This window comes from Camarhynchus parvulus, chromosome 9 (assembly GCF_901933205.1).
Source record: "Camarhynchus parvulus chromosome 9, STF_HiC, whole genome shotgun sequence".
In the NCBI taxonomy this organism is placed as follows: domain Eukaryota; kingdom Metazoa; phylum Chordata; class Aves; order Passeriformes; family Thraupidae; genus Camarhynchus; species Camarhynchus parvulus.
The window spans coordinates 11,646,753-11,673,821 of record NC_044579.1 but is presented as its reverse complement, the minus strand read 5'-3'; the positions used below and the strand labels follow the sequence as shown (position 1 = coordinate 11,673,821).

The 27,069-nt window shown below is 37.9% G+C and overlaps 2 protein-coding genes across 5 annotated transcripts in view; one reads left to right on the top strand and one right to left on the bottom strand.

Annotated features, from left to right (window-relative positions):
* The window catches only part of OPA1 (OPA1 mitochondrial dynamin like GTPase), a 48,700-nt gene extending 25,758 nt beyond the window's left edge, over window positions 1-22,942 (bottom strand). The window contains exons 1-21 of one of the 4 annotated variants that reach the window (XM_030954180.1): window positions 22,814-22,942; window positions 19,968-20,286; window positions 19,559-19,655; window positions 18,196-18,303; window positions 17,126-17,179; window positions 16,198-16,265; window positions 11,537-11,635; window positions 7,457-7,510; window positions 6,971-7,075; window positions 5,978-6,064; window positions 4,981-5,094; window positions 4,574-4,654; window positions 4,095-4,169; window positions 3,687-3,758; window positions 3,448-3,547; window positions 2,789-2,919; window positions 2,390-2,462; window positions 2,226-2,298; window positions 1,362-1,477; window positions 689-753; window positions 12-88 (exon numbers count right to left, since the gene is read on the bottom strand). In XM_030954180.1, the coding sequence (XP_030810040.1) occupies window positions 12-88; window positions 689-753; window positions 1,362-1,477; window positions 2,226-2,298; window positions 2,390-2,462; window positions 2,789-2,919; window positions 3,448-3,547; window positions 3,687-3,758; window positions 4,095-4,169; window positions 4,574-4,654; window positions 4,981-5,094; window positions 5,978-6,064; window positions 6,971-7,075; window positions 7,457-7,510; window positions 11,537-11,635; window positions 16,198-16,265; window positions 17,126-17,179; window positions 18,196-18,303; window positions 19,559-19,655; window positions 19,968-20,286; window positions 22,814-22,842 (1,997 nt within the window). In that variant the 5' untranslated portion in view covers window positions 22,843-22,942. The remainder of the gene's footprint in view (window positions 1-11; window positions 89-688; window positions 754-1,361; window positions 1,478-2,225; window positions 2,299-2,389; window positions 2,463-2,788; window positions 2,920-3,447; window positions 3,548-3,686; window positions 3,759-4,094; window positions 4,170-4,573; window positions 4,655-4,980; window positions 5,095-5,977; window positions 6,065-6,970; window positions 7,076-7,456; window positions 7,511-11,536; window positions 11,636-16,197; window positions 16,266-17,125; window positions 17,180-18,195; window positions 18,304-19,558; window positions 19,656-19,967; window positions 20,287-22,813) is intronic. The other 3 variants (XM_030954183.1, XM_030954182.1, XM_030954184.1) reach the window with 3 other exon arrangements.
* A 3,743-nt stretch (window positions 22,943-26,685) lies between these two features.
* Window positions 26,686-27,069, top strand: part of ATP13A4 (ATPase 13A4) — a 36,733-nt gene continuing 36,349 nt past the window's right edge. Inside the window, exon 1 of the mRNA XM_030954431.1 lies at window positions 26,686-26,748. Within this exon, the coding sequence (XP_030810291.1) occupies window positions 26,686-26,748 (63 nt within the window). The remainder of the gene's footprint in view (window positions 26,749-27,069) is intronic.

The following is a 27,069-nucleotide window of genomic DNA, read 5'->3' as shown; positions in this document are numbered from 1 at the left end:
AATTACTGTACCAGTGCTTTGGGGTGACCTGAGTCAAACTTATGACTTCATCAAGAATCTCATTCTTTGCTTTCTCAAACAGTTCATTCTGTGCAAAAGGAAATAGTAAGATTAAGTGTAGTTTGATCATGTCTCCACACAAAAGGTAAAAAAATTCAAAACCTTTTCCTTAAGGCCTTTAAGTACTGAATGATGCCTCCTGGTCATGTTCTGAACAATGTGTGTCCATATCATCAGCTACCCTGGTTTGCCATACATTTGCCCCCCCATCTCTTGCATGCCTTTGTCCAGGCATGGCATTTCAATATTCACAATCTCTAGAAAAGAATTACAAAATGAGATCCCAATTGTTTTGTTACTCTGTCTGATAGACCAGGGAATGTAACTGCTCTTTTCCAGTTCTGTCATGATCACAAAGAAACACTGACCTAACCCTGGGGGCAAGTTAAGTCAGGTAACTGTATACTAGAAGAGTGAAGGACTTAAGTGCTGAAGCATCACAATTCTGAAGAACAGTATTTCCTTCCCCTACAATAATTTACCCTATTTACCCTGTCCTAACATTTTGAAATGTCAGTTCTTTATGTTAACTTTAAGAAATCTTTACAAATGAAATTAAAAGGCATAAATTTAGATTCACAGTCTTCAACCCTTTGTAGCATACAGTAATAGCAGCAGTGTAATTTACCCTGTCAAGCTCTCGCAGCCTGGGGTAATTGTTCTTCCATTCCGTCTCCAGATTGAAACGTGTGGCTGCAAAAATCAGAAACAGGGCCTTATTCTTTTAATTGTCCATGAGCACTTCATGACTACCTTGACTACTTTAGAAGTTCAGCAGGTCTTAAAATTGCCACAAATGTTGCTTATGAAAAACTCTCCAAGAATTTTAAGCGTGTCTGTAAATGAGCAGAACTTTTTCTGTCTATGCCAAGATACTCTGTCTACAAATTGCAGAATTCATGCATTAAAAAGGCGCAGTGGAGTCATTCAGCTTCCAGATCTGCACACATCAGCCCTGCTCTGACTGACCAGATGGTACCTTTATACAGCAAGCCATTTTAAACATCTTAATCCAGTGGAAGAATTGTGTTTTGCCCACAAAAAAACCCCAACTTGATTTTTGTTCTTCATACTATTTTACTCCTTTGGGTTTTAGAGCAAGTAGTACTTTGCAACATAAATTACATTTTTAGTTTTTTTCTAGAAATTACCTGGGGAAATTATCAATTAATGGGAAATGCTGATAATAAAAAATGTATGAAACAATTGCCCAAGCATGCTGGTAAAACATTATATGCATATGGAAGAAATAACTGTTTAATAGCAAGTTGCTATTTCCCTTTTTTCCAAAACATGTTTACCTTTAAAAGCATCTGCTTGCTGCTCCACAGACTCTCTCACCATTTTCCAAAAGCAGTCTGACACAGCAAGACTTAAGTTCTTGGTTGTTACCTGATGTGCTTTCAGCATACTTGTCCTGTAAAGAAAGACAGCCAGAGGAAAGTTCTCCATGCTTTCAGGCCCCCATTTTCTGCTCTCTAGAATAAAGCTTTGCTTCTCAGAGGAGAAAATAACACGTAACTGTGTACTTAACCCAAATTCCAGCCTCTTCCTCTAAAATACTCAGTGTACATCACCAAAGCAAGGAGAAAAAGCCCCAAAACAAAACACAGGAACAAAAAGCCCCACCCTAAATAAGTTTTTATTCTAGAGGTTGCAGTGCAGGTGCTACAGTCCCAAAGACCATGTACTGTACTTTCCTGAGGAATACCCAGTCTGTGAAATCAAAACTCCACTCAGTGAGCCTCCCTCACAACACACAAACCAACCCTTTGAATACAACATGGTCACACCAAGACAACTGACGTTTAGAGGCACTAAAACTCACTTTTGGGCTGGATTTACTCCTCTCAGCTCTAAGTGCTTAGACAGGCTGAAACTTAGTTCTTGTAGAGCTGATGGAGAGACACACAAACCTTGGAAGAGTGGCCCAGAACTGCAGTGGAATCAGCTGCTGCCTGAAGATGCCTGTCTGTCTCCACTGACTTACAGAAGGCATTAGGAAACCAGGATAAATTGGTCACCTCAACATGAGACAATTTAAGCATATTAAATCTCAATTAGTGTTTCCACATTGCAATCCTTTTAAATTCCACAAGAAAAACTGATGCTAGCATTTACCAACACAGGCTCATTTTAATACAAAGAATAAAATAGCAACATACTTTAAAAGCTTTGAATTTTGAAAAAATTCCTCTTCATATTCTTTAATGGATTCAATGCTTTCACTGCTGTTTCCTGCAAAAAGAAAAGAGTGCTGGAACAGTTCCATTCAGACAGCTTTCTGGGCTACCAAAGACAAAATAAGCAGAGTTAGAGCTCTCTTTACCTTTTCCAGTAACAACTGCAAAATAACCCAAAGCTTTCATTGGGAAGAGTTTGCCTTCAATGATTTGCTGGATCTATGAAAATAAAGGATTAAAAAAAACCCATCATTAACTTTGCACAGAGACATTCCACAGTTTTAAGGCAAGATCTGGTCATAGCTATGCATAGACTACAGCAGGAAGCAGTTTGTCATGGGACTAGGAGTACTAAAAGCAAGGCCTGAGAGAGATTGAAACAACAACTACCAAAAAAATCATCATACTGAATACAGAAATAAGTACTCAAAACCATCTAGAACAGGCAGGTGAGGTCCAATATCTCTGCCAGCATCACAAGTATTTTACCACATGACTTCAGCCGGCACAATGTGAGAAAAAGAGTTTCACCTGTTCGGACTCACCCTGTTTGGACTGGCCACATTTTTCTCTGCAAGATCAACCTTAGTCAACACAAATATTGTTCTTTTTCCTTGGGGATCCATTTGGCTGACTAAGTCTGTGACAATACTGCGTTCTGCGTCCACTGACCCATCTAAAATAAATATAAAGTTTATTTTAGGGACTATGTAATCTACACACAGTACTGAAAACACAGCAGCCATTATCAAGTTTCATGTTACAAATTTAACCCCATAAAGGTAGACTTATGTTCCATTTTTGGATACACATAGTGGAAAAATTGCTTTGTTCCCAGAATCAAAACAAAGCAGTTTGTTGTAGTTCTCTAAGTCTTCAAGAAGTACCAGCTTACTCAAAATATTCAACATTATATTATATTCAATATTATTGCATGTTACTTCCAAAAATACTTCTGTGCAAAACTTGAATTTTATTATCACCACAATTTTTCTTTAATGCTACAAAAACTCTTAGCAAAAAGTTGCTTTTACCACAAATTTTGCACAGATTGCCTTAATTTATAAACAGACATTCCACAGCATGCTGTTTTGTACACTACACAAATTACCACAAAAGGAAAAATACCATCAGAACAGACTCCAGAGTAACACATGAACCATGATTAAAAATACAAATGGATAATTGCTTAGATTCTTAGTACCTTGAATACAGAGGATGATGGCATTAGGATTCTGCATGTAGGCTTTGCTGATGCTAAAGATAGTTTCCTTTGTATCTGGAGCCATACCTGACGTCACAGTCTTTAATATGCATATGGAGATAAATATTTAAAGAAAAACAAAGAAAAAAACATGTTAAAAAATCCCCAATGGCTAATGTTCTCATCAATAACACTACTGCATTTACATGTCTTCATTTTTTAAATTATTGCATACTCACACTAATGACTCCCGGTAAATCAACCAATACCATTCTCTGCAAACCAGGACCTTTCACACTTAAGGAGATGGTCTGTGAAATAAAATTGAAATTAGAAGTTTATACACTATGTACTTGGAATACAGTTACACCGACAAACACACATATATAAAACTATATGAACGCATATTTACAAACACATGTTTTATTCAGCAACAATCTGTCATTTTAAATAGGAAGTACAACTTTTAATGCAAGTATAAATGCAATATTGTTGTATGAAACTGATTTTAACAGTCCAAATACACCTTGTATATTGCAAAATACAAAGTATATGCAGACTGGATTAATCACAGTCCCCAGTTGAAGAATACTTCCAAAACACATACACATACAGATATTTACCATGAAATATTTGAAGAGTCTTACCTCAGTGCTAACAGTGCACCCTTCTTTCACACTATTTCTCATTCTGATTTCTATTTCATTTCTCAAAGCTGCAAGCTGTTACAAGAAAAGCAAAATATCGAACAGAAAATTCTTTATAACTGTGATAGAAGAAAAACTACCTACACCGAAAAACACTTTTAGTTAAGGATGACGATCTCAGTTTATAAGTATTATTTCAAATGCATCTTTAGTAAGTCTGGTAAATGGGGAGGGCACTAAATGATAGATTACCTGCAGATCCCTTCATGCTTCAAAAAGTGTCTGGGCACAAGGAGCACTCAACACTTCTATCCACTTCAGTGCCAGCCAAAGAGATAGTTTAACAGCTATTACAATGTGTTGCCCCACTAAACATCTTTCACTTTAAATAAACAGGGGCTTAGAGATCACAGAGATACAAAATTATTCAGAGAATCAACAGAAGTCTCATTAACTTCCAGTCACTTTATTATACTTACATCCTCCTCTTTGGTCAGATCAAATTCCCGAGAGCTGTCTTTGAATAACGCCACATGGTGAGGACCTTCACTAAGGGTCACCTAAACGTTAAAAGCTTTAATGAGAAAGTATAGCAAATCTAACACAGAGAAACATGAGAAGACCTTGACATATGTACAGTTCCCTCTGTAGAAACACAGTTATATGTAATGATCATTTAGCACAAAATTACTAAATGGTACTGCTACTACTCAGACAGTACACATGGATCATATACAGACCTGCAGAGCTCTTGTCATTGGCTGAAACAACTCCCTTGCTTACAGGCCATTTTATAAACCTATGTACATGTATGCTTCAATCAATGTCATAATCAGAGGGAGAACAATACAGCAAATGCTGATTCAGAGATGAGGATGTTCCTTACCTTGACAGGGGAACGTGTCATCATCTCCCCAGACCCTCGAGGGAATATGCGGGCCTGGGCGATCATTTCTAACACGCTGGTTTTTCCTGCACTTTGGTCTCCAACCACCACCACCTTAAGTGAAAGTTTGAACAGCCATTGGCTTTTGGAAGGATATTTTGGAAGTTTAGATAAAAGCTGACTAGGAAGATATACATCTGTATCAACATTAGCTGTACTCTGTGCTTGATAATAAATGCATGGGTTTGAAGATGGAATCTTTGAAGAAATACCAACTTGTAGTCAAGCAAAAAAATTTACCTGTGCTTAAGACAGCACAGTCCACAAAGCACCCTGCCAGGGATCTACTGAAGAAAGGGAGGGCTTGTTGCTCTCGTGGCAGGAAGCTCTCCTCTTCTTCTACAAAATCCTTTCTGCAAGCAAAATGCTACTCATCTGGTAGATGCTGCTTCTGCGTGGAAAGAGCTGAATCCTGAGTTTCTCCATCTTAGTGGCTTCATATACTATATGAAGCTACCAATACTATAGGTGGTTGTGCAAGCTGGAAGCATTCCTGGCTCTCTCCTACACCAGCAGTCAGGCTAATCCCCTCCTAAATCCACCCCCTCAACAGCAGCATGCTGTGGGGAGATGGACAGGGCAGCCTGCTCACTCAGCTCCACTCCCACACAGTGGGAAACAACAAACATTTTACAAAGCTGAGGAGGATGGGGTGCATGGACTGAAACAATTTAAAATGGAAAGCTGAGCACAGCAGCAGTAACTGAATCTAGACAGGGTTTATCTAAGAGCCAAAACAGGCTTATCATGATTAAATTTGTTATTTTCAAAATTATCTTATTGCTTTTAAAATGAAAGACATGTCTTAAACAAAAAGGTGGAGTTACAAGAAATAGCCTAACACTAACTCTGGATTATTCTGGAATATAATGAAATGCTCTATTTAATTGCAAAACTGGTGTTTCAGTAGAAATCATTGAACTTGCTATCTACTTACTCGAGGTAGGTGATCTTGAGTGTTATAACTGGCATCATAATCAGACAGGATGTCAAGTACTTCAGAATACATATCAATCAAGGACTTCTACAAAAAAAATTACATAAAGGAAACACAGTCAAATAAGAGAACAGAAGTTTCAGACTACTTCTTCTGTAAATTTGGGTAAAAATGATTTTACTTTCCCCCAATGGTTTGAAACCACAGCTGTCTATACTGCAGCTATCTTTGTTCTATGAAATACAATACCAAGTAAAGTCACTCCTTGACTCCTGTGGATAAAGGGGGAAAATGAAAGCCCCTACATACAGCATAAGAGAACAACCAAGTGCAAACTTCGCAGCTTTCAGGTTAAGCTAATTGAGTTTCTTCCATTAAACATCTACAAGTATTTAGTTTGATGAACAATAAACATTAACAAGGATACAGAGTTATCAAACTTATTTGCACAAGTAAGATTCATCTTTCAGTTCCCAGAGGAAAGAACAAGATCCATACTGGTTAACAAATCACACAGAGAAGCAGAAAACATCTATTTTTTAAAATGCTCAGGATGTTGGCAGACAAAAACAAAAGCTAGTCTCACTGGATTTTTTCAGTCATTGAATGATGCTCCCTGACCCTATAACTTACTCCTACCAAACTCAACGAGACCTGTGACAAAGCACAAAGGTAGCAGACTGAGTGTGCAAAAAGCGTTGGAAGTAAGATTATCTGAAAATACAGTGAAGCTACATGAAAAACCAAGCCACATTTCCCAATCCCTTAGGTAAGTTATTTAGTAAGACATGGTAACACCTTCGTGGTTTTCAATTGAAACCACTTCCAAAAATTATATAGTTAAAAATAAAGGTTGTATGAAAGACCTGATGACTCAAAAAAATTAACAAATGTATCCTAAAACAAATATTAGAAGTTTCTATATGAATTAACAAATGCAATTTAGAATAGCATAATGGAAAATATGGTGTAATTAAGTTTTGTAACACATACCTTTAACTTCCTCTGATGAATTCCCTTCTCATCTCTTTGCAGTACCAATTTTCTCAATTCTTTGTTCTCCTTCTCTAATCGCTCGAGCATTCTTTGGTATTTGAGCTATAAAAAGTAGTACAAACATATTTGTGTAATTATGGACATAATAGATTCACATGAGCAAAGTTTTACCTATGAAAAACTTATGTGCATCATCCCTGAAAAAATCTAGCTTACAAATAACTAGTTCTGCCTTGCTAATCAAGGCAAGATTAAAACTTGGTTGGAATGAGGTCTTGCTTTCTGTAAGTCATTGTCAGAGAAGAACAGACTAGACTGACCTTCGCTCTGTGCCAACACAGGGGACTCTGCATTCATACATTCAGAGATTGAAAAAAGCACTGCATTTTTACCAAATATACTTTGGGTGTGCTTTTGCCTAGTAAATCTGAGTCTGCTACACATAAATCACTACTTAAGGCATCAATAACTCAGAAAAGTCACCTGAGTGCGTAGTAGTTCTTCTTGAAGTTGATCAATCTTCTCTTTGTCAGAAACCTACAAAGAAAAATAATCATGGCTACCATCACTTGTTTAGTTTAAGCACTGTAAGTAACCAAATTACGAACTGAAAGTTTCGTTCCATACAAGACAAGTGACTTGACATGCATTTTACAGCAAGTAAAATTCTTCAATTAGCATTTGAAATTTAAAGCTGATGGAAAGCCCCATCTGCAACAGGAGCTTTCCATCAAAGAACTGTCTGAATTTCAGTACATGCAATGTAAAAATTAACCCTTCAAGACTTCATACTGGGAAAGCGGGCTTAAGGAAAAGCAGCTTCATATAGTGCTGAGATTTCTGGCCACTGAACTAAATATAGTATTAGTGGTCAAACTCTCAGGATCTTGTATATCCACTTTCTGAATTAGCACCATCTTAATGTGATAAAAGCACTGAACACCTGCTTGCTACAGAAAATACTTCCAGGTGAGTATTAACTATTTATGAATATTCATAAGCATTCTTATTTTATGTTTGTCAGAATTCTAAACGCGCTTCATACAACTTCATACATTTTAGATAGGACAGTCTTGAAGGGTTATTTCAAAATTATTTAAATTACATTAAAACTAGAAAAATTAGGATATTATACTACAAGACATCTTGAGATTCAAGGAATTAATGTAATAAGATCAAGCACTAAGAAACATTCTAAGCCAAATGTTCCTAAAAGGTGTTCATCAAGATGCAGTTAACAGTTGTTTTAAACAATCCCCTTTTACTAACACAAAGGCAAAAAGCATTAATGATGGAATACAAATTCTTATGATGTAAATATTTACAAACAACAAAATCTAATGGTTGATAAAATATTCAATTTAGAAAAAATGGTAACCTAAACAATTACTGAGTGTGTCAATATTTAAATAAAGTTCATGTGATAAAGCCCACGTGACATTTACAACTCAAGTTGGCTTCAAATGAGAAAGAGCATATTCTCTAATATGCAGAGGACAGCTGTTATTTAGACATAAATTAATTCCATTACTAAAACTTTACAAGAGTTGTTACAGACTAAACAAGAATTATAATCCACAAGTATTCATAGTGCTCAATATCATTTAGCTGCTAAGCCTGAAGAATTGTGTCTGCACTTTATAGAAAGAAATCCAAGCTGACACTTCCATCTTATTACCATTATTTTCCTTCATAAAAAGCAAAGACAAAATGCTGTAAATTAACTTTTCATTGCTGTTAATTAGTTCAGTGGTAGCAAAAGTATATCAGAAACAGGGTTAGTTGAACAGAGGATTTGATGCATGCAGCTACAACCTGCTATATGTAAATAAACATTTACATATACACACACCTCCAACACCTCAGAGATATTAGGGGAAAATAAAAACAGGAGGCAAAGAAAGTGATGCACAGAGCCAAAAGAAGCAAGAAAATTTAGGAAAGAAAAGGAAAACTAAGTGTTTCCATGTGCTGCAGACTTTCAAAGGAGGTAACATTTTCCTGCTCTCTGCTGTTCTCAGAGGACTTGAGGGGCCATGATGCACCTCTGAAGTGCTTCCCTACAGACCCCTCCAACCACAAGCACTGTCTGTGTGGGCTGATGCTTCTGTCCAATGCAGAAAGCCAAAATACTGCACAGCCTTGTGTTGTGAGATCGGAAGCAAACAATCATCTAGCACAGATGATTAATTCTAACAAGGACTTTAGGTAAGTTATGTCAAAACCAACAAACAGCTCTAGAATGATGCCATTGCCTCAGTGCTTGGTGCAGGTGTGGTTTCAATGTTAGTACATAGAGTATTTTGAACATGTTCTCCATAATATTGCTAGAAATTTTAAAGTTGCCAATAAGAGCTAAAAAATCAATCTGAAGTACTAACAGTCACTTAAGACTGATTTTTATCCTTCCCCCCCAAAAAATCAACTATTAAAGTATGTTTATATAGGTACATGAGTATTTGTTTAATCCAGTTCAGTACAGTTTGTAAATCAAGATTACGCCCTCTTTCCCTATTGCCACCTTAAAGAATTATAAGAAAAGAATGCTGGAGACTTATTTTTAATCAAGGGCCCTTGCACACAGATATCTGTTCACTGCAAATAATTTTAAACTGATTATGTGCAGAATTACAACTATTTCCAATAATTTAAATGAAAATATTGAGGCCCAGAAAAAAATGCATTCAAGCAGCCATGCACAGTACAGTTGTAAATAATTTTACTGCTAAATATTTAACAGGTTGCCCAAGAAAAAAAAATTCAACAAGAGAAGATTAAATTTTTGGTTTTAGTATCTTCTCCTGATTGTGAGATGGTTTGTACTGTTACTCAATTTACAACTGCAGTAGATTTAATATTGAGTAAATAAATTAAAATGGAAAAATATGCAAGTAAATTGGGCAACAAAACTTTCAAGAACTGAAATAAAAATACCATGTTTTATTACAGACATGCAAGCAAGACTACTCAGTTAAAAAATAAAAAGGGTTAGTTTATGCCCTGTCAGAAGGGCCTGCAATGACTTATTTCATTGACAGTCACAATTTGTTCTTCCAAAAGAGAATGTGGATCAATAATTGGATTCTTTAACCCATATCCTCATATCAAGGTATTAAAGAAAATAGTTTACCATCTCTTTCAAACTGATTCAAACACCAAAGTTATTGTGACAAACATGACTCATTCTTTGTCTTAAGGCATGTATGCCAAACAGCACATTGAATGCTAAGTGAAAATTTTCCATATGCAAAGGAAGGTAGACCTTCAGTCCTCTGAAAACACAATACTTGCCATGGAGGGCAGGATAACATTTACAAAGACAGCCCTTGCAGTTTTGTCACAGCTGGGGAACTGTGGAATTAGTTGCAACAAAGTTCTAAAAAGTAGAATCTCAATCATAAACAAATGTAGTATCAAGCTCATTTTTTCTCTGTGTTTATTAGGCTGATAAATTTTTATATATCAAATATTGTGTTGATTTTCCAGCAATTTTTACATGTTCATACATTTTATTATTACTTCAATCTATTATTCCATACTCTAGCTCTCTCAATAAACTTTATACAATCCAACAAGGGAGCTTGTAACTCTAAACCATATAAAATAACATGGCAAGAAAGCAAAACACTGAAGTACTACTATACTTTCAGAGAACACTGTTTTCCTCTGTTGATGGACTCAAAAACATGACAATTACAGCTATGCAAACATGTCTAAAAGTTTAATTAATATTTAGAGCATTTCTCTTTTTGTGGGATCTATCTTCAGATGTACAGAAGATCAAGTTCTGTATTCAGTACTGAATTCCAAAGGTGCTGAAAAGTATGACTAATCAGAAAGTTTTTAAGGAGACACAAAAGCAGCTAACAAAGCAATGTGGTCAAGAATTACAGATTGCAACAGATCAGACAACTAAAACATCCCAGTTTAAGAGGGATTTCCAATCAGCCATATAATAATTAACAAAATGATCAGAGCTTAAATTAAATAAGTAAAGAGAAGTACAGATGTTCAACAAGCGCAACAAATCAGTAAAAATTCTGCTTCAAGATGCAGAACAGACAAGGGACTACCACTGATGAGTATACAGTAGATACTGTTATTATCAGCAGTATTCAATTGTCTAGGCAAAATTATTACTAAGGAGCTGCTGTCATTTCCAGATTGGCAACAGTATAAAGCAGGGGAGAAAAACTCTCAGAGATATATTCCCTGTAAATAGCTACACTCTTACAAGACAGAGCTACCAGAAACAAGCAACAGTAAACAGGTTTTATTAATGTACTTTCCTTAAATGCATTTTTAATGTTTGAACTTTAAATAACACTTTTTATAGAGGCAGAGATAATACAATTTCAAAGCGACACAAAGTACCTGTTTTGCTTTTAACATCATGCTTTAAATGCAACTTGGTTAAACTGAAACAGGACTACCCATCTGTAGTGAAGTTGGCCAATTACTTGCATCCACGATTTAATTAGTTAGATTTTTCTAGCTCAAATGCAGAGAGCTGAAGTATTGGATTAGATTGAATGCAGAACATTTGGTCCCTTAGGGCATCACCTTGCGCTTCTGCTGGGAAGAGAAGCCAGCGGCTCTGCGTGCTTCCTCTTCGTGCTGCTGGATTTGCTGTTGTAACAGAATGAGCTCCCCAAGCAGGCCCTGCCATGAGTTTATAATAAAAAGGAGAGGAAAAATTTGGGGTATAAGGAGAACAAAGTTAAACCAAAAGGCATGACACAAAGACAGATGAAAAACAGGTATGAACGGGTCAATTCAAATGCAAGTGGAATTTCATTAGGAAGAGCTCTTCCTAGCTGGAGTGGATAGAGTCAGCAAAATCATGCATTTTGCAAATCCAGGCAGAACAAAGCAACCAACATTTAGCTACATTTTACAATTATATTCAACTTTAACTAAGCATCTAAACATTTTTAAAATTCCATCTATAACTATCTCAGCTTTAAAATATTATCAAACTGTTCAGTTCAGCTTTGTCAGTAAAAGTTCTTTAGGGTATTTTTGCTTTGTTTTTATTCCTAGCAAAATACAGACAGCTTATAAAAAGATGATTTTTGGTTGGTACTTAACTTTCTAAAACTAGCAGAAGAAAAGTAGTTTCTTGAGCATAAAAAAAGCTCCCTCTCCACTTCCATAACCCACTGCAATTTAAATTCATGCTGTCATAACTCTTCCTGATCATTCCAAAAATCCCTAAAACTTGATGCTTATTCTTTTACTCATTCAGCATTTCCACAAAGCTTAGTTCTCTTCTCCCTCCATACCAAACAATCCTATAATGGTGAGCTGTCTTTCAAAATTGGTTGAGAAATACAATGCCAGCCTCTACCAGAGGCTTATGAACTGTTTATTTCAAAGAATGCAGAGAAGAATATTAATGAGCTATTTAAATAAGTTTCTTTTAAAAAAATATTACATCTTCTAAGAAAACATGCAGTGAAATGAAATGTTTCAAAAATGTACTTCAGGAATCAAAACAAGTGCTGAAACAAAACTTTGGTGTAAGAATTCAAGACATCCATCATCAAGGTATACATTTGTTGTATGAAATACACACACAGGCATGTACACATAAGGATAAACAACACAAGAGAATGGATAAAAGGAGAGACACAATCAAATGACCAATTACAAACATTTGTTAAACAGTGATTTGTATAATCTGAAGCACAGAAAAATCTTCTTGCATTTTACTGAACCACTTTCAGATTTAATAAATGCCTCTAATGCCAGACTAACAAATGCACTAAAACTGAGCCAGGAACTCAGGCAGAAGATTTCATTCCTACATAGCAGCAAGGAGAGGAAGCCTCATGGCTACATTTAGTATTAGAACAATACTTATATTTTGCAGATAAGGAAACTCTCAGTATGACCCAACACATTCCCTTTAAACATTATGCTATGGGCTCAAAAATACAAGAAAAAACACTGAACAAAATCTGCCATGAAGGCCTTTCAGCATTTAAACAGGAAGTAACAGAAATTTGAAGTCGAATTATTTAATCAGCAATTCTTTTCAAAGACATCTGGTACATGTGACTCCTATTCCACAATAAAGTATGACAAGAATAATTTGCAACTACGGTTACACCATTTAATGAAATATTCAAACAAAAAATTATGTCATTTAAAAGACTTCTCTGATAGATACAAAGAAGTTAATGTTACAATCAATAATCACATTATTATTTCCTTTATAGTTTAGATCTTAATTTACTGTTTTAGATTAAAAAAAATTAATATTAAAAAATTAAGAACTTTAAATAGCTCAGAACTATACACACAGCACCCCAACTGGCATACACCAAGACACAAATAAAAATATCGGTATCTCTCTGTCGTTGGACACTATCACTGCAGGTCCCCTCCACCAAAATCAACCTGTCCTTTAAAGAATTTTTGCTAGAAAAATCAACACAAATCAATTAATGCGATTGGAAAATCAAGTTCCTTACAATCATTACATTATTCTTTTCATTGTCAAAGAAACAATGTAAAGGGTAGGGAATAACAGGAGTTAAAAGACTACAGTAGTTGACGTATTGGGACAAACCCTGACATTGTTACTGTGCGTTCTTTAAACTTCTCCCATCCCCTATTATCTTGTATTAAAAGTTAATATACTGCACTACAGCTGAGTATGACTCTCTCTTTAACTTAAAAGCAATACAAAGGAGTGAAAATTACAAGACAGGTAAAGAGATCGATTTTTAAGAATTTGAATAAATGTAACAATTTTATCCAGAGCATCTATAACATGAAACTGGAAATTAAGTTGGGAATATAACAGCACTCTTAATAAAACAGAGAAAATTATGGAAACTTTATTGCATAAGTTGCAAGGAAGAACAAAACACAAAACAAATGTTAAAAAATAAATCTATGCGAATGACAGTCCTTACTCAAGTCTCTCTCACTCTCTAGCAGCAGCTGTGGTCAAGGGCTGTGGGATTTTGTGTAGCTCCTTACACCAGCTGAAGGTGACCCTGTGCAGGCTGAGTGAGGCAATCACACACTGCAACTGCTCCAGGGAGCAGCAGGGTCTTCACAGCATGACACGGTGTCAAAGAATCAGAGCAGAGAAAGGACTCTAAGCCCCACACCAAGATCTGAGTCACAGTTTTCAATCCAACTACATCACAGCTATAACCACTATATGTTTTCTTTAATGGTAAAGGCTAAGCTTTGGAATTTGTCTGCTTTAAGAGGAAACTATTTCTTAAAGAAAATTTTCATGAAGACAGACAATAGTGCAAGATAACCTAAGAGGGTAACACAGCTGTTTCAAGTAGAAGCCTCAACTAGTTCATCACTTACAATACAGTATTTTTACTTCACTATAGTTTTTATAACTTTGCTCTTCTTTCTCCCAGAACAAAATTTCTTATTTAATCCAGGTAAAAAGAGATTTAGATGCCACATTTTTAAACTACTTATCTGAACACTCCAGTAATTTGTTTAATTCTCTTTTAAAAATATTGTACTTTTTGGATTAAATGAGAGATTATGAGATAAACACATTAGCTGACAAGAAGCAGTACAGACTGATTTGGTGTTTAGGACATATTTTACTCTCTTAAAGTTGCTTTGCAAAACAACTGGTTTCTTGCTCAGTCTACTGGAAACTTTTAGAGATCGAAACAAAGAAAACCATCTCTCATCAGGCACATTCAGTAGCATACTACAGCACACATACAATCACTTTATGAACCCATACAATCACAGTTCTTAAACTAGCATTGGTTGGCAGTGGTAAGCATTAAATGCAAAAAGGCCATCTTATTCATTGTCTTGAAAGTAATAATTTTGCCTGCCAACAAACTTGGTGATTATGCTCTGTTAGGGATTCATATGTGCCTAGTTTCAAATATTCTGTCCAAACTGATCACATTAATTAGTAAATTAACAGTTTCTTATCAGATATAATCATTAGGCCAGACAAAATTTTCTTAATCATATTAATTTAATCTGGTGATATTTTCCACACCACAGTCAAAGTTAAAATGCAGATATCACTGCATCCAAAACAACCACAGGATCATAACAAGTTTGAATGATATTACTAGTATTCAATAAAAGTGTCAGTTATTTCAATCATCAGAGACAATAAACTAAGATGGCCACCTCTTCACAAATCAATAGTAAAGTGTTCTTTAAGTTTTATACAGTGAAACCTGTGCAAAGCAATCACTCTGGAGAAAAACAGTTTACAGACAAAGGGGAAATAAAAAGCTAGGTTAATTCTCATGTAAAAATCCAGCACTGTTCTACAGGGGGAAAAATGGTTGTAAGATTTGAGCTTTGTACATGTTTCACTATGTTACCATGCAGAATTAATGCAGAATAAATGTATACATGCCTGCATATACAGAAAAGTTGTTTATGGAAAACCCCCAGTCATAGTTCAGAAAATTTCAGTTCAAAAATATCTATATGTTAATTTACAAATTCCCTGATATATATTGTTTTCCTTCCATTTTTGTAAAACAATTTTTAAAAACAGACACAAGAAAAATAAAAGCCTTTAAAGAATGAGCAATATGACAATTTAGGAATTTAACAGAAATGTTCATGAAAACAAAAAAATAAACTCCACCTTCTTGACTTCAGGAAAAAAAGTGCTAAAACTATAGGTTATCAAAATACAGTAACATTATTTTCCAGAAAATAGTAACAAAAATATGATGTATGTTTTATCTAGATAAAGAAAGTAAAAAACATACTACTTTAAGAAATGGAAATTCTTTAAGGCAGAAATTCTTAAATAAGAATTAAAACTATGAAAATGTCAACAGAAATGAGTCTGAAGCAGAAATGCTAAAAAATAAATACAAACACCTAAACCAACTTCAGTAGTAAGTTATAAACTCAAGTGCCCTGGAGATCATGCCCTGAAAAACTGCAAATGCACACACATGCACATGTGATTCTAAAATCACATTCTTATTACAGACCAATTTTCTTAATAATGCAATTACTAAACATATTCATGTCTGCCTTGTAGTTCCTTACACCAAAATGTTCATTATCTGTGCAATACTTTTATATGCAAAAAGCAGTAATGCATACTGAACTAATATTCAACAAGAAAATCTTTTCAAGCTGCTTCAAATGAACTTCTGCAATGGGCTACTGATGCACTTTCAAACCATAAAAACCTGTTTATAGAGACATTTTCAGGTTTGCAAGTGAGTAATTACCTTCTTGAACTGTTTGTCGTTGTCATATCCCTGGTCAGTAGCCCGAAATGCTGTTTCTCCTGGAGAACCTAGGACACAATTACAGAAACTAATAATAAGATGCAAAAGGCACTTAAAAATTCTCAAACTACAGTTACTAGAAAATTAAAGCTTCAACCCCTACGAGTTAGTAATTCAATAATCTTTGAAGTTCCTATAAAAAAAATTCATCTTAAGAAACTGAAGAAGAAACTCAGTTTAAAACTCATCTGAAAATTGTTTATCTAGTTTATGACGCAGATTAATTATAACACAAGGGAGCAGGGAGCTTCAGTTAGACTATTAAAAGTTCTCAAAATATTGCAGAATTAGTTTTTGTGAAAGACAAAAGGATAATACAAAATTCACTGCTGTTACTGTAATGAGAAAAAAAAATCTTTCCTATTGTAATGACAGGTTTTCAAAAGAAGCTTCTGGAACAAGCCTGAAATAAAAACCATCTGCTAAAGACTGTGGCAGAGATATATCAACCATTCACCTATTCATTCTCACAGGGGAGGACCTTGGTCAGGAAAAGGTTCTGCCCCCAGAGGGTGGCTGGGCACTACAAGAGGCTCCCCAGGGAACCGGTCACAGCACCAAGCCTGGCAGAGCTCAAGAAGCTTTTGGACACTTCTCTCAGGCACATGGTGGGATTTTCAGGATATCCCTGAAAAGGGCCAGGAGTTGGACTTGATAATCCTGATGGGTCCCTTCCAACTCAGCATATTCTGAGATTCTGTGTTTCTATGAAGTATTTTTAAAAGAGTTTGAAAGTATTTATAAATCCATATTAAGTTGCTGTAAATAGTTGTATTTATATTGATATTCACTCTTCTTAGTATAGCAGTGTTTTAACAGTTTGCTGTAAAAAGGCAAGTTAAGGGCAGGAAAAAGGGCTTTTACACACCTAACAACAGAAGTAGATCAGAAGCTCCTATGACTTCACTAACCAAATTGTAACCTGTGAAAAATCAGCAGAAGAGGGGAAATAAAAATTATAAACACAAACAAAATGCAAGATAAAGATGAGGGATCTTTGTTTCATTTGGAGGACCACACAATCATGAACGGCCATTATGCCAGTGTGAGTATGGTAACACGTAATAAGTGACATCTCACTATCGGTCAATAACAACACAATTTTAAACTGTTAAAATTTTAAACTGCCAGAATACATAGGAGATTGTAATCTACTTGGCACTCTGCTGAACTTGGCCCCTACATAGATTCTTGCTGCATTTGTAAGATTAATAAATTAGTTCTGCCATTGACAGTATTTCAAAGAAACAAAAACACACTTCTTATGCACACCGATATGAAAATATTTTCAAACACATTTAGAACAATGATATAACCCCTCACAGATACATTAAGCCTCCTACTGCCTGGATACATTGAATAGACAAACCATCCCCATGCCTTTTCTGAAGGATTTAGAACTCTTACCTGCTCCTTTGAAACACTGCCCCACCTAACCTAAATCTCCAAGAAAGTTTTCCTGAGTCCATGACCAGATGGAAAACACCATTCAACCCGGAATACCTTTCTTACAAATCCCCTATTTCACACACTTGCTACATTAAGAACCTTCACTCTTAACAATGCAACTCTTTTCTCCTGTAACAGCTGTGATACTGCTACTGTCCAGTGGCACTCTCACCAAGTTCTAGCTGGACACATCCAGCTTCTCTGACTCACTGAAGAATTGAGCTTTCAAGCTGAAGAAGAAGTTGAAGCTAAATTGAAGTTTTCTATTCAATTTCACATTACAGTTCTCTGCACTTGCTACTAGAATTCTCGCTTTTAAAAATACATCACACTTACCTGCGTCCACAACTCTTTCAGAAGAGATATTCAATGCAAACACAAACATTTTCAGGATCTCCTTTGTTTTAGCATCCAAGAACATACCTACACCCTCATCATCAAATAAGTTCAACTTTTGAAATTAAAACTTAGCTGAAAATTTGTTCTCACCAGGAGAAAGAAATCCTTTCAGTGAAGCAAGGCTCTCTCCAATCTTCTCAAAGTCAGGCATAAGTTTGGCAAGGTCATCTGCATCAGGGAGGGCTTTGAGAAGTTTTTCTAGGAAAACAATACAACAGTTAGTCAGTCGGGGTTTTTTTAATTTTTTTTGGAAAAAAAACCAAAAGAAAAGGTTTAGGCTACAAAACCTAGCAACTGTTTCAGGATATGGCTTTAAAAATTTTTTTAAACAAGTATGAAGAAGTTTCTCTCCATGCGCACCTCACCCCACTACTGTTGGGAAATACCATCAGATCTGAAAAACCACTTGCTTTTTTAGACTTTGAACTTCCTGATAAGCTGACTGCCTCAGGTACTTTATAATTGCCAAAAACACACTGCAGGATTCCACATATTGTAATGTTTTAAATGGATGTTTTAAAATTACATGAAACTCTAACGATGCTCATATCTTGAATCTTTTAAAGAAAAACTTAGTTTTCAATTTCATAAACAAGCCAATTTTGTGATCCTTAAGAGTAAAAATCATTAGCTTTAAAGCACTATAAAAATGCAGTGTTTATTTGCAGTAAGAACAAGAAAAACTTGTATCAGTTTCCAATCTCTGCATTTACCTATGCAACTCTCACACATAGCATCGAGGCTGGAAGTAAACATCTATAAGGCCCCTCCCAACCCAAAGCATTCTACCATTCTATGCAGCAAAATCTGCATTTTCTTTTTTTAAAAAAAGAGATCATCACATTTCTACCCTACATACAAAATATAAGCCAGAGCTTGATTTTCAGATTTCTGTCTTTCTTTTAAAAATACACAAAAGGCTCTACTGCAACCTGAAGGCTCAGGAAAGCAATTCTATATTTTTCACTTTCTTTTCTTCTGTATCTTCAAGATAATTTTGTAGATAGGCAGGTTTGCTATTCTGCATTTCCAACTGGTGTTTTACTCACACATTTTTTACTATCTATTTATATCTTCACTTGTAAGTCAATCATATAGAAAGAAAATTTTTTTGCATAATACTACCAAAACCTGTGTGAGTCCCCTTGATCACGCTGCAACTCTCCTTTCTGGGAGACTAATGGGACTATATGGCTTTGTGAAAGGACCAAGAACATTCTCAAATGAAAGGATGCATTAGGGAATACCCATGCTAAACAGAGCTTAATTTCTTCTTACAAACACACCGATACAAATTCTTTGGTGAAACACACATCAAACTCCAAAAATAAAAGTCCACTCAAATTACACCTGAAAAGCTACTCCTGGAGTGAGGCCCTGAGGACCTGCACTCCTAGGTTAAGTTTTACACATGCCAGTCTTTAGACAGAGAAACATCATGGCTTTGTGATACCGATGTCAACAAGTTCATCAAGCTCCCAAATGAAGTCAGGAACAATCCACTTATAATCCTCGAGATCTGGTATCATGTCCTTCCACTGCTCATATGTCTAACAGAGAAAGGAAAAAAATCATGGTAGAAATAGAAAAATAGAAAAAAGAAATGTACATAGAGAAGTGTATGAGCAACCACTACCTACACATAAAACATACTAACCCACCATCTTTAGCTATGAGTAGTACTTTGATCTTTTAAGATCTATAGCAGTTTCCTAAACAATGTCTTCCATATTCACTCATTTTTATTATCATCAGTTAACCAAGCAGTGGCATCCCTTTTTTGTGGCTATAACAAGAACTTCTGTTCTGAAGTATGTAATAGCAAAGACAAAATGCATGAAGTAGCTTCCAGAGATAAATACCTTCTTAGCTGTGTAGCCACCTCCTACTGCAGATCCTAAGATGAGATAGCGAACTCTGAGAAGCCTAGAGGCTAATCTGGCCAGCCAAAAGTTCCTGTGGGACTGGTACCCATGTTTGACATTTAAAAGTTTTGTTTTGTGAAGGGGAAGACGATTCAGAGAAGAGAACTGCTGAATGGATATCCTTAAGGGAGGTCTCTGGAACTTTGCACTTGGATAGCAGGGATGATGTATACTCCGGGAAACAAGATGCAGGTTTTGAAGTGGTGATTTTCTCTTTATTCCATAGCTGCTGTTTGCTAGACTCCGGCAGATGATACTAAAAAAAAAGAAATAAAAACTTCAACTGATTTCTTCAACACACCATTAACTCAAACACCTCTTCAGAAGCAATCCACATTATATTCCATCTGGTTACAGATAATCTTATTACATCATCTTGAATCCACAATTTCCAGCTACTACTGCTATGCTTATGAGGAAAATAAAAAGCTGCAAATGTTGTTAATGGGTATAGTATTTCTAGTGGTTACAGACACAAAACCTTAACTACAAATTCTGAAGTTTTTATGGATTACATTGAACTTTCACACTGCAATAAGGCAGGTAACGTGTGGTAAAGCATTGTTTGGGCTAAGAGTCCATAAAACACTTCCAACATACAAGAAAACAGTTTGGCCTGTCTCATTCTGTAAATGAACTTTTAGAGAACATTAAGTTCATAGAAGATTTCCAAACTTTAAAGAAACCCAATACACAGAAAAAAATTCTTTGTAGAATACATCTATCCTATTTAGGCCAAGCATGTGCTTAATGACATCTCTCAGTTCCTTTCGCTTGCTGTGGTTCTAGGATTACAGGATTATGGTTTTGTCTTTTTCAGGGTTTCCAACATTATCAAGTGCATCTACTTCCAAATGGGACAAAAAAGGAAAAGCTTCATATCACTGAAATGGCAAATTACTAATCCCATAATCCTAAAACATTTAAAATTAACAGATTTTAACAAGAACAAGTGAATCATACTTAGTGGGCAATATTACAGCACTTTCTAATAACATGATCTATGATCTATACAGCTCCTTGCCTCAAGATTTTCAAGGTACTAGAGAATGCAGGCACATTCTTAATGTCCAAAGAAGTGAAAGACTGCCTCATAAAAAAGACTTTTAATCCAGAAATTGAGCTTTTGGAAGATAAATTAAAAATCTGAATTCAGACATTTTTCTCTCTTAAAGACCAATTTTGCCAATGATCTAAGTTTAGAAATTTCCTTTAGTGCAATGGAAAACTCAATAAAGGAACTCCCGGGACTGCTCTGCCAGTCCTTGCTCCTAAGTCACTATGGCTGACAAGGACTCCCTTTGCTGCTATACTAAACTATCTCTGCAAGGCTGGGCCTTGGCAATATGAAACTTAGAACCTAGAAAGAGATTAATAAGCAGGAGCAGAACAATTCCTAAACCATTAAAGCATTTCTCCTCTTGGCATGGAATTACAAAAGGCTCAGAAATTAACTAACTACAATGAGAACCAATAAAAAGTGCCTCCACACTTGAAATGTTTAATTTCCCAGTATTGAAGCCAGGTTTTTAAATCAGGGTGTGCTAATCCTGTATGATGCATGCCAGTGACTGGGTTGTTCATTATTTTGTTTTGCAGTCATTACCATTTCACAGATATTTATTATTTTCAGCAGAGACCATGTGGGAGCACATACTACAGCAGTCACTCCTCATTATTAATCTTCACCTGGGCTAAAGGCATTTTGTGCAATATTATGTAACTTTCTTCTCTGTGATTTTTCTTTTAGAACACATTGTGTTTTATAGCATTGTCTGTGTGCTTAAACTGAAGGGAAAACTGAATTCCATTAAAGTTGTCTGGCAAAACCTCAAGCCACAACTTCCTTTTGAGTGTTACTGTGTATTTCAAACTCAGCTGGGCTTTACTTGCACATCTGAAATCTTATAACTCATTAAAACCTCCACTACTCCTCCATCACACCAAAACTTCCATTTTCTATTTCTTCCCTCCTCCTGCTGTTAAGTCTCCTGATGAATACTGACCAAAAAATCACCTTGAGATCTCCAATGAAAAGTACAGCCAGATTGAAAAGGATGGCAGGACAATGCTATTAAATGACCACTTAATGAGTTCCAAATTTCAAGCCTCTGCTACGTTGGTTTTAACAATAACAAAAACTATCCTTCCAGACATGAGTGGCTCTGCCTGATTACAGGCCTGTAACCTGCAACACTGCACTGAGATTATAAATGCCTTATAAAACACAAAATAAGTGACCTGCTATGCCTGTGACCACAAAGCAAAGGCAACCCAACAACGCACAGTGGCATTTTCTTTCTCCCTCAGCACTAGACAACGCTTATTTTCTCACTGCTCCTCCCAAATAGGGGTTGGAACTACATGATCTTCACGTTCCCCTTCCGACCCAAACTATTCCACGACTCTATAAAATTTGCCAAGGAACACCGTGCTGTTATCCACCAGTCCCCGTCACTGCTCCAGCCGGGAATGCTGCAGTAGAACAAGCGGGTGGAAAACAAGCGGGACGCAAGGCAGCTGCTGGCAGGGACAACGCCGGAACATGAAAGCGGCCCGAGCTCCCCAGGGCGAGAACGCGGGAGAAGCAGCCCTCTCCTACACGCACCGCCTTCCCCGGTCCCAGGGGAGCCGGAGGGTGGGAGAGTGCCCAGCCCGGGGCTACCAGGCTGCAGCAGCCTCAGGCCCAGCCCTGCGCCACTCACACCCGCACCTCGCACCACAACCCGCTGTGCTGTGCTGTGCTGCACCTCCTGCAGCCCGCTGGGGCCCATCCCACTTACCAAGCCGCCGCCGCCCGCGTCCGCCACATGGTAAGGGCCGGGAGGGAGCGGGAGCGGCCCGGGAGCCGCAGGAGCGCGGCCGCGCTGAGGGCAAGGGCAGCGGCAGCCGCTTCCGGGCACCGCGGTCCGCGCGGCCCGCCCTGCCGGAAACCGCGCCTCACCGCGCGAAGGTTCCGGGCTCGGCTGCCGAGAAGGAGGGAGGGTTTAGAGGGAGCACCGCGGGGGCTGGTCGGCCGGGAGCGGAGACTCAGGGCGTGCTGGATCTGTAATGCTTGGAGCAGGGATCCCTCACCGGGATCAGGAGTCCTCGGACGGGGATCACGGATCCCTCACACTTGGATCAGGGGTCTCCGCACCGGGATCATGGAGCTCTCACACTTGGATCAGGGGTCCCCGCACCGGGATCAGGGGTCCCTCACACTCAGATCACGGGTCCCCGCACCAGGATCATGGAGCCCTCACACCGCGGTCCTGGATTCGTCACACTTGGGTCATGGATCCCCGCACTGGGATCATGGTTCCCTCACACTCAGATCACGGATCCTGGCACCGGGATCATGGAGCCCTCACACCATGGTGGTGGATTAGTCACACTTGGGTCACAAATCCCCGCACTGGGATCGTGGTTCCCCCACATCGGGGTCATGGATCCCTCACACTGGGGTTCTGCATCCCCCCACAGCCCCGTGATCGCCTGGGGGTCTCGTCCCTGTGCCCCTGGCTCCTCTCGGGCAGGCCTGGAGAGGGTGCAGAGGGCAGCCCAGCCCGTGTGGTGGTACCAGGGGCTCCCACGCTTTACAGGAAAGATTCTGATGAGTCCCCAGCTGTTGTTGTGCCTGGAGAGTGCATGACATGGGTGGCAGCACTGCTTTGAAAGCTGGAAAACACAAGGTGTTTCCCAGTGGGGCTCTGTGAATTGTTGGGGTTTTTTTCTGGCCACAATGAAGCAGGAGGCAAAGGCGACATGAGAAGAGTTCATCGGCTCTGTCCATCTGCCCTCGAACAGGACCACCTCTGGTTAGGTCATTTCTGAGCAGTGCATGCCACACCTGTCCCTAAAGACCACAGACATTGGAATGTTCAGGTGGCAATGCCAGTGCTTGCTGACTTTAATAGGAAGTATTCCCTTGTGCCTGATCTGAATCTTTCTTGTAACATGTCCACAGTGGACAAGGATAATGTTACATTCTCCAGTTACCTATTTGAAGATTGTTGCCATGACTCTTCTCAGTCTCCTTCTCCTTAGATAGAACAACACTAAGTACCTCTTCCATATTTTATGACTCCTTTGTCATTCTTCTCGGTGCTCTTCTGTGGAATGTCACCAGTTGATTCACAGCTTCCTTTCTGTAATGTGGCTAGAACCGCGTGTCACATGCTGAGAAACAGAAAATGAGATTTGGGGTGCTTTAGAGGTCAGGTTTCTGTTTATACTGTCAGATTTTTCAAAGCAAAATAAATTGCATAAGGATGACATAATACATACATGTATTTTCAGGACTAGGATAGAAGTTGGGTTGAGGTGAGGCACGTGTTTTTGCCTCTTGCTTGCCTACTTTGTGACTATTTATTTATAAGTTTAAGGGACTATATTTTAAATCCTAGTTTGCTTTTATATTTTAGCTTGGCCAGTTATTTTTGTAATTTATGTATGATTTTTTAAGACACGTTTCAATTTAAAAATATGGATGATGACCCTCCATAGGACATGCTAACAAATAACTTTTTATGAATAAATACTATGTAATTCTTAGTCCAAACAGTAGAGAGCATCATATTACTAGAGGTTCCAATTCAGGCTGCTTTCTCTCCAGGCAATGTGAACATGCTTAAGAAAATGAACAAATGTCACCATCTTCTTTGGTTCTAGATTAACAATTTGATGAATTATTATGACAGATTGTCAGACTCTGGAAATGATGAACGTTTTGCACTTTTAACCTGTTTTTTCTTCATTTTCAGTTGTGAAGGTATAAATAATCCTACAAGGGTGTTCTCTGGGAGTGCAGAACACCTTGGAGTTGGAATAAAACTATGAATAGTTAAAAGATTGTATGAGTCTTTATTCTTCCCTGGAGACCCTGCTCTGGTGGGAACTCTGCATCTCTCATCTCTGTGCCAGAGCAACCACAGACCCCTGCTGCACTCTAGTCTGCTACAGGCACTAGAAAGAGCAAGGGTGATGTTTGGGAAAGCAGCAAAAGCTGACCAGGCAGAAAAAGCGTGTGTGACCATCCTGTTTTCCACACCTGGCACCTCCCAAAATAATGAGTCATTTCCCAAAATCATCAGCCTGCCTTAGAAAAGTTACCTTTGCAGTTGTTCCCTTTTTTAGTTTTAGTTTATACTGTGGCTCTCATATAACAACTGGAGTTCCCTTTGCTTGGTCTCAGAAGAATAAAATGGTAAGTTGAGAGACTCAGAGCAAGTTGCAGCGCCAGGAAAGAGAGGGTAGCACTGAAGTTGGGTCTGGAGAGAACCTTCTTCCCCCTTGATCTTGTGCAATAAATCACCCTTACAAAGCTTAGTACAGATATATCTTTGTCAGCGCAGCCTCTGGCCTGGGCTCCTTTTAGAGGTGTGGTAGGTTTCAAGGCAGAACAACTTGCCTCCAGTGCTTAACACCAGCATTTTCAAACACATCTGTCCCTGTGCTGGGCATGGGTGCATATCTGTTTGTATTAACTGACCTAATTCCTTCATTTTCTCTTCTCTGTTTCCTGCATTTCTCCGTTTCAGATCCTCTGAGCCTGCCCACTGGAGGATAGGCAGTGCTCTTTCCTGTTGCTTGAGATACGGACTTGTACAAGTCCATGCCTCATGGCAGCAAAATGCTGAGGAATAGGAACTAACTTGATACCTCTTGATCTGTTTCAGTCACCCTAGAAGTAATGTTTTAGTTTTCTTAACATACTTACTGGAAGAACAGGTTTGCCTTTCCTGACCTCACTCCTAAAATATTGTGTAACTTCTTAAAAAGTAGCAAAGTACAAGGAAATAGTAGTGGAATGGGAATGAATCACAAGGCTAATCAGCAAATGCAGCCCCCCCCCCCCCCAAAATAAAAAGAAAAAAGAAGAGGCGGCAAAACTCTCTGTTGTTTTCCTGCCAGCTTCCTTTTGGCTCTGATTTAAAGGTCAGAGACTGACATCAGTGGGAAACTCCAGTTTTCCCCAGGAGTGAGTAAATAACTTCAGTGATGTCTCCCAAAGTTATATGGCGAGGACAGAAGACGCTCTATGAGGATATTCTCAATAATGAATAAAGCTCCTGGTTACAGATCCTACCTGGCTGAATCCTGACACACAGTCAGTGTACAAATCCACCTGCACAAGCTGGGGCCCCTTTTTACAGTGTCAGAGCTTGATTTATTTTCTACAGTTTATGTGGTGATCACTGCTGGACACTTAGCTCAGACTGGTTGCTAAGAGTGTTAACAACAGCAATGGTTATTTTGTTTCTTATTTGGACACACTCCTGGTCTCCTGTGATTCCATAATCTCTTGAAGAAAAATACTCCCCTCTTGCCCTCCCCTAAAAGTTTTGTGCCAGCAGTGCTTGCTTGCACCTACCAGAGTTATGCTCTGGAGTCATGTTGTGTCAAACACTTGTAAGATTGAACTTTTTCTTTCTTACATTTTTGACTGAATTCTGCATGAACCCTCACAATTGCAAAACTCCAACAATAGAATGGAGGGAGGGATAAAGTGTTACCTGCTAACCCCAGAGAGGGAGGAGCTCCCTACTTCAAACATCATCAGAATTATAAGGAAGGTGTGTACTTAGAGCACTTCCTCAATGTAGAAGTTCAAGTACACTATGCTGAAGACCCGTCCTGAGGGTGCTGTAGAAAGTCTCCAGAGTGTCATTTCATGGGGGAAAATCCTGCCAAGAACCATTATGCACAGCTTAACCAGGGAGAAGAGAATGAGATGGTGAGTTGTATCTCTGTCTAGGTATTTCTTAGCTTGAAGCAGAAGGTGGCACGTGTTCTGCAATAAAATGCTACAGACTGTAATTGAGTTATTGCTAGTTGGGATGTCTTCTTGGCAGAAACATACAGTTAGAAAGGGATATAATTTTTTTTTTAGCAGAAAGAAAATAAGGTTGATTGTGTCCATTGGATTTAACTGGTTATCCCCTCCAACAGGGGTTGATGGCTCAACAGATTATTCATGTGGTGTTACAAACCTAGATGGAGATGGTTTAATATGAGCTTGAGGGATGGGCCAGACTGGGATCCCTAACCATTTGAC